Here is a 7596-nt window from a genome sequence, read left to right on the forward strand (position 1 = left end):
ACAACCTTAGGGCTCTCCAGAGGGTGGTGCAGTCTGCCCAACACATCTGCAGTCTGCCCAACACTGCCTGCCCTCCAGGACACCTACAGCACCCAAGGTCACAGGAAGGCCAAAACAATCATCAAGGACATCAACCACACGAGCCACGGCCTGTTCACCCTGCTATCTTCCAGAAGGTGAGGTCAGTACAGGTGCATCAAAGCTGGGACCTAGAGACGGAAAAACAGGCTATCTCAAGGCCAACCGACTGTTAAATAGCCATCACTAGCCGTCCTACACATAGGACCCTGTCCTGAACTTAGTCACTGTCACTAGCTGGCTACCACCCGGTTACTCAACCCTGAACCTTAGAGGCTGTTGCCATATGTACAGTACCAGTCAAAAGTTTGGACACTCATTCAAGGGTTTTTCTTGATTTTTTTTACTATTTTCTACATTGTAGAATAGTAGTGAACACATATGGAATCATGTAGTAACCAAAAAAGTGTTAAACAAATCAAAATATATTTTATATTTGAGATTGTTCAAAGTATCCACCTTTTTGCCTTGAGGATGGCTTTGCACACGCTTGGCATTCTCTGTCAGCTTCATGAGGTAGTCACCTGGAATGCATTTCAATTAACAGGTGTGCCTTGTTAAAAGTTAAGTTAAGTTGTGGAATTAATAGGTTTGAGCCAATCTGTTTTGTTGTGACAAGATAAGGGTAGTATACATAATATAGCCCTATTTGGTAAAAGGCCAAGTTCATTTTATGGCAAGAACAGCTCAAATAAGCGAAGAGAAACGACAGTCCATCATTACTTTAAGACATAAACGTCAGTCAATCCGGAAAATGTCAAGAACTTTGACTGTTTCTTCAAGTGCAGTTGCAAAAACCATCAAGCACTATTATGAAACTGTCTCTCATGAGGACCATCACAGGGAAGGAAGACCCAGAGTTACCTAGAGTTAACTGCACCTCAGATTGCAGTCCAAGTAAATGCTTCACAGAGTTCAAGTAACAGAGACTTCTCAACGTCAACTGTTCAGATGAGACTGCGTGAATTAGTCGAATTGGTCGAATTTCTGCAAATAAACTACTACTAAAGGACACCAATAATAAGAAGAGACTTGCCTGGGCCAAGAAACACGAGCAATTGACATTAGACCGGTGGCAATCTGTCCTTTGGTCTGATGTCTCCAAATTCAATATTTTTGGTTCCAACTGCCGTGTCTTTGTGAGACGCAGAGTAGGGGAACGGTTGATCTCTGCATGTGTGGTTACCACCGTGAACCATGGAGGAGGAGGTGTGATGGTGTGGGGGTGCTTTTCTGATGACACTGTAAATGATTTATTAGAATTCAAGGCACACTTAACAAGCATGGCTACCACAGCATTCTGTGCTTGGTGGGACTATCATTTGTTTTTCAATAGGACAATGAACCAAAACACACCTCCAGACTATGTAAGGGTTATTTGACTGAGAAGGAGAGTGATGGAGTGCTGCATCAGATGGAGGGTTAACAACTTTAGCTGTCGCTCCGTATTTGATTTCTAGAAAAACATTCCTTTGTCTGATCTTCATTACAGACAGACTTCTCCCCATCTTTCTAATTAATTCATACAGCCAGCAGGAAAAATCCCAGATTGTGCAGCAGTCTATAATACATGAGAAAAATCTTAGACAAATGTGGAACTTGGGCTGTGGTTTATCAAGTATGTGAGAGTTATCTGCGCCAATAATAAACCGTTTGAGTTAGCCCGAACCTCTATAAGGCAATTGCAAACAACAACAAGAATTTAACTGGGATTTTCTTGAAAAAATATAACGTGAGATTACACAAACCTGAAAATAATATCGATTGCGACGAAAATAATAAACCTCGGAGATCAGAGTTGGGATCAATTCAATCAATTCAGGCGATAAACTGGTATTCTATTGCTTTTAAATGATCAAAATTTGCCAAAAATATCCCAGAGTGGGCCGTTAAATATAGCCTTAATAATCATTTTAAGGATTACACACAGTACCTTTAGAATGTATTCACAACCTTTACTTTCCCCACATGTTGTTGTGTTACAACGTGGGATTCAGATTGATTTCATTGTCATTTTTTGTCAATGATCTACATAAAATACTTTGTAATATCAAAAGTGGAAGACAATTCTTTCTTTTTTTATTTTGAAAAATTAAACTCTCATGTTTTTCTTAGATAAGAAATTCAACCCCCTGAGTCCATACATGTTAGAATCACCTTTGGCAGCGATTACAGCTGTGAGTATTTCTGGACACCTGGATTGTACAGTATTTGAATGTTTGTATTATTCCAAATCTGTCAAGTTGGTTGGTTATCATCAGCCATTTTCAAGGCTTGCCATAGATGATTATTATTTTGTATTTTACCCCCTTTTTCTCTCTCCAACTTTCAATCTTGTCTCATTGCTGCAACTCCCCAACGGGCTCAGGAGGCGAAGGTCGAGTCATGTGTCCTCCAAAACCAACCAAACTGCGCTTCTTAACACCTGCCCACTTAACCTGGAAGCCAGCCTCACTAATGTGTTGGAGGAAACATTGTTCACCTGGTGACCGAGGTCAGCCTGCAGGCGCCTGGCCTGCCACAAGTAGTTGTTAGAGTGTGATGAGCCAAGTAAAGTCCCCCAGGCCAAACCCTCCCCTAACCCGGATGATGCTGGACCAATTGTGCTCCGCCCTATGGGACTCCCGATCACGGCCGGTTGTGATACAGCCTGGGTTCAAACCCGGGTCTTTAGTGACGCCTCTAGCACTGAGATGCAGTACCTTAGACCACTGCACCACTCGGGAGATCCCCGGTTTTTCAAGTAGATTTAAGTCTAAACTGTCACTTGGCCAACATTCAGTGTTGTCTTGGTAAGCAACTGCAGTGTATATGTGGCCTTGTGTTTTAGGTTATAGTCCTGCTGAAAGGTGAATTTGTCTCCCAGTGTCTGGTGGAAAGCAGACTGAACTAGGTTTTCCTCTAGGATTTTGCATGTGCTTAGCTCTATTCCTTTTATCATAAAAAAACTTCCTTGTCCGTGCTAATGACAAGCATAAACATAACATGATGCAACCACCACCATGCTTTAAAATAATGAAGAGTGGTACTCAGTGATGTGTGTTGGATTTGCCCCAAACATAAAGCTTTGTATTCAGGGCATTAAGGTTATTTCTTAAAGATCCCAGAAATGTTCCATATGCACAAAAATCTTATTTCTCCCTGTTAGTGAGCATTTCTCCATTGCCAAGATAATCTATCCACCTGACAGGTGTGGCATGTCAAGAAGCTGATTAAACAGCATGATCATTACACAGGTGCACCTTGTGCTGGATGCAATAAAAGGCCACTCTAAAATGTGCAATTTTTTCACACAACACAATGCCACAGATGTCTAAAGTTTTGAGAGAGCGTGCAATTGGCATACTGACTGCAGGAATGTCCACCAGAGCTTTTGCCAGAGAATTGAATGTTAATTTCTCTACCATAAGCCGCCACGTTGTTTTAGGGAATTTGGCAGTACGTCCAAACAGCCTCACAACCGCAGACCACATCAGCCCAGGACCACCTCCACCTGTGGGATCGTCTGAGACCAGCCACCCGGACAGCTGATGAAACTGTGGGTTTGAACAACCAAATAAATGCTGCACAAAATGGGAAGATCATCTGTGTGCTCGTCGTCCTAAACAGGACCTAAACTGTAGTTCAGTGGGAAAATGCTCACCTTCGATGACCACTGGCATGCTGGAGAAGTGTGCTCTTCATAGATGAATCACAGTTTCAAATGTACTGGGCAGATGGCAGACGACATGTATGGCATTGTGTAGGCGAGTGGTTTGCTGATGTTGACTTTGGGAACAGAGTGCTCCATGGTGGCGGCGGGGTTATGGTATGGGCAGGCATAAGCTACAGACAACAAACACAATTCCATTTTATCGATGGACATTTGAATGCACAGGGATACCGTGACAAGACCCCGTGGCCCATTGTCGTGCCATTCATTTGCCGCCATCACCTCATGTTTCAGCATGGAAATGCAACGGCCCCATGTCGCGAGGATCGGTACACAATTCCCGGAAGCTGAAAACATCCTGATTCTTCCATGGCCTGCATAGTCACCAGATATGTCCCCCATTGAGCAGGTTTGGGATGCTCTAGCTCGACGTGTACGACAGGAGATGTGTCGCGCTTCATGAGGCAAACGGTTGTCACACCAGATACTGACTGGCTTCCTGATCCTTTTTTTAAAGGTGTCTGTGACCAACTGATGCATATATGTATCTCCAGTCATGTGAAATCCATAGATTATGGCCTAATTTATTCATTTAACAAGACTGCAAACATTTAATCATATTTGATGATAACAAAATGAGATCAGTCCTTACCTGTTTTCTAGGAGATGCTGGTGGTTGAACAATGTGGGCAACAGTTCAAATACATGTTTGAAAAGAGGAAGTAGCCTCAACATTTGACAGGAAGACATGGGAGTTGGCTTGTCAGGGATATGCGAGGCCTTTTGTAAATAAGGTTTGCTCCACTCCTGCATCCTCTCGCCTCCTTTTGAAAAAGGTCAAAGTTAATCGAGGAAAGTCTGCTAGGAGAGGGACCGTGGATGGAAATTGGGCTTGCTTGAATTGAGACAGTCCTTCTCCACTCGTGGGCCATTAGGCAAATTACGTTTATAGGGGTGGATCCCAAAATAAATGTGTAAAGAGCTGGAGACAAATTAAGTTAGTTGTGCAATAGTTTTTATAGATAATACAATAAATAGTATAATGTTTTTAAATGTGTGCATGTGCTTCTCCTCTGACAAAACAAAAGCTGATTCAGAGTGGTTGTAGCAGATTTAAAAACTCTTCTTTTGCCCAAATAAGAAAATCCCTACAGCAGAGGTCTCCAAACTTTTCTTGCACAAGAGCTACTAAAAAAACAATAAACATGGTGCAAGGTTGTCATTTCTTTCCAGGTAAAAAAATGGCCACTTTCTTTTCTTCTCCTCTAGCCTGCAACTCTTCCTTGGGTCCTTAGTTTACAAGAGAAAGTAGTGCACTGTTTTCTGTCAATATACCAGGTAAAATAAAGGTTCATAAACAACTCTAAGGGGGGCCCTATAAAATCGGACATTATCTCCCCCTCAATGCGTGGCGAGCCCTTAATTTGCGGCTCGTGGTATTTTCCTATTTTCCATTCATAATACATAAAAATGATACCATTTCAATTAAATGTGTTTAATGCAGGCCTGAATTACTTAATTGAATATCTATGGTTCTCTGGAAGGCAGATAAATGGCAGTAGAGGGCAGCTGTTGAACAGAAAGGCCGAAATAGAACGTTTGCCGAAACACAACACAACTGCTCAGCTACAGCGACCGCCACATATCAGTTTGCATCTATCTAATTTTGCAGTCTGGTAGACATGGATCGATTAATTGTAAAAAAAAAAAAAAAAAAAAATCTAAATCTATTCTTCAATGAAAATGAGGGGGAAGAGCTGGAGAACAACGTGACTGCTATGAAGGAACAACCACTGGAGAACCAGGAAAATCAGGGAGATGGAGGCGGGGAAATGCAATTAGTTAATGTAGCTAACGTGGCTCCGGTGACTAAGAGAAGGAAACGATCGATTCAAGAAGAACACAGAAGGTTTCAAGAGAAATGGACAGACAAAAGCATTTTTTTTGTTGCACTGCGTAATGGGGCGAGCTCACATTGTTTGATTTGCCAGAAGGCAGTCAATTGTATTAAACAAACAAATTTAGAGCAACATTTCCAGTCACACCATGCCAACATTGACAAAACATATCCGCCACAAAGCAACCTCAGAAACAGCAAAATAGCACAACTCAAAGGACAGCTCAAAGAACCACAACAACAAATGATGAACAGATCTAGCATTTCTTGCAGAGAATACGACAGTGGCAACATATGGGATTTCTTGGATACTCACGAGAAACAAGAAGGCCTTCGCAGATGCCGAGATTGTCAAAGAATGTTTTTGGCCTCAGTCGAAATATCGTATGCTGATTTCACAATCAAGGAAGCTCATTTAAAGCAAATGAAGGGACTGCAACTCTCAGACTCGAACACAACAATACACAACTTGGATTACGTGCCATTGAAACACAGGAGTGATGTTTGCTGATAATGGACCTCTGTACGCCTATGTAGATATTTCATAAAAGATTTGCCGTTTCCAGCTACAATAGTCATTTACAACATGAACAATGTCTACACTGTATTTCTGAACATTTAATTGAGAAGGTTTTGGGGAAAGTATTTCTGTCAACCCACAAGACAGTTATCACATCAACTGAGTGATTGACATACACGCGCACCACACAGACAGGCAGAGGCAATGTTGCTGGAAATTCATTGGCAGATATTGTGTTAGGTTTGGCTAACTAGTTACGTACCAAGGATGGGATAATGTCAACGTTGCGTTGATTAGGTTGTACCTGAGCGTTTGCGGTGTCTGATACTTGTAAGCTTGTTTATGACAGTTTGCGGGTGCAACACGTGAAAAATGCATGTACTTTCAGAATTGCTTGGAGAGCTACTCATAGGTGGGCTGCGAGCTGGTAGCTCACGATCGACCTGATGGAGATGCCTGTCCTAAAGTGTATGTCTGCGCATTCCTAATTTTCACAGTGGCAATATTAAACACTAGTGGTTGGTTTCCCAGACAGAGATTAAAGCTGCAATATGTAACTTTTTGGGCAACCCACGAAATTCACATAGAACTGTATGTTATAGATCTGTCATTGTTGTTTGTTACGGATACCAGTATCCTGTGTGTGTATCCTGTGTGTGTGTGTGTGTATCCTGTGTTCTTTTCTCTCCTTCTCCTCTCACAGGTGAAAATCATCACTCCCCAATCAGTCACCAATCCAATCATCAATCAGAAGACACACCTCTTCCTGTTTCCTACCCAATCACAGTTCCTTTCCCTTGGTTTAAAAACCCTGTCAGTTGTTTGATCTAGAGCTCAATCTCTCTTTAAATGCCATGTCTGTAGGACTCTGTGTTTCACGCGCTTGTTGTGTATTAACCTCTCTTTTGTTTGAGCACCTCCATAGCACTTTGTCATCACCTGTGAGTATTGTTTTTGGTCATGGTGTTTGTTTGTTTGCTGGTGGGAAAAGAGGAAACCGAGACAAGTCTCCCATGGGCATACACTACCCGTCGGTAGACTTTGTTAAATACACTAGTTAGAACTGGGCGGACCACTCACTGTATTTTTGGTTAGTTAGCTGTTAAAGTAGGCTAGTATAGCTTAGGTTTTTTTTTAAAAATGTATCGTTTCTTTCCTTGGGTCCAGCTCAGCCCCTTTTCCTGCTTCCCCCCCCATTTCCATGTGTTGTCAAATAAACCTTGAGTTTTAGATTTCAGTTGTCCTGGTTATTTTGTTCACACTTTTTTACTTTGTCACTATTATAATTTGCCTGAGTTATGTTATGGGTCTCATTACCATCCCCCCCCTAGACTGTCGTGCCAAAAGGGATTCGTAACATCATTGAAAGCTGGTCTGTTCAATGTGCGCTATTTCTATGCTTCCCATTCTGAAGTTTAATTTTTCCATCTTTCTCTCGTTTTTTTTCTA

At 41.9% G+C, this 7596-nt stretch overlaps 1 protein-coding gene across 3 annotated transcripts in view; it reads right to left on the reverse strand.

Moving 5' to 3' along the window:
- The window catches only part of LOC118368720 (NXPE family member 3-like), a 34040-nt gene extending 26773 nt beyond the window's left edge, over positions 1-7267 (reverse strand). Inside the window, exon 1 of one of the 3 annotated variants that reach the window (XM_035753050.2) lies at positions 6410-7267. In XM_035753050.2, the coding sequence (XP_035608943.2) occupies positions 6410-6525 (116 nt within the window). In that variant the 5' untranslated portion in view covers positions 6526-7267. Of the gene's footprint in view, positions 1-4382; positions 4672-5943; positions 6370-6409 lie in introns of those variants that run through there. The other 2 variants (XM_035753051.2, XM_035753048.2) reach the window with 2 other exon arrangements.
- Positions 7268-7596: the final 329 nt, after the last annotated feature.

This window comes from Oncorhynchus keta, chromosome 35, assembly GCF_023373465.1.
Source record: "Oncorhynchus keta strain PuntledgeMale-10-30-2019 chromosome 35, Oket_V2, whole genome shotgun sequence".
Taxonomy (NCBI): Eukaryota; Metazoa; Chordata; class Actinopteri; order Salmoniformes; family Salmonidae; genus Oncorhynchus; species Oncorhynchus keta.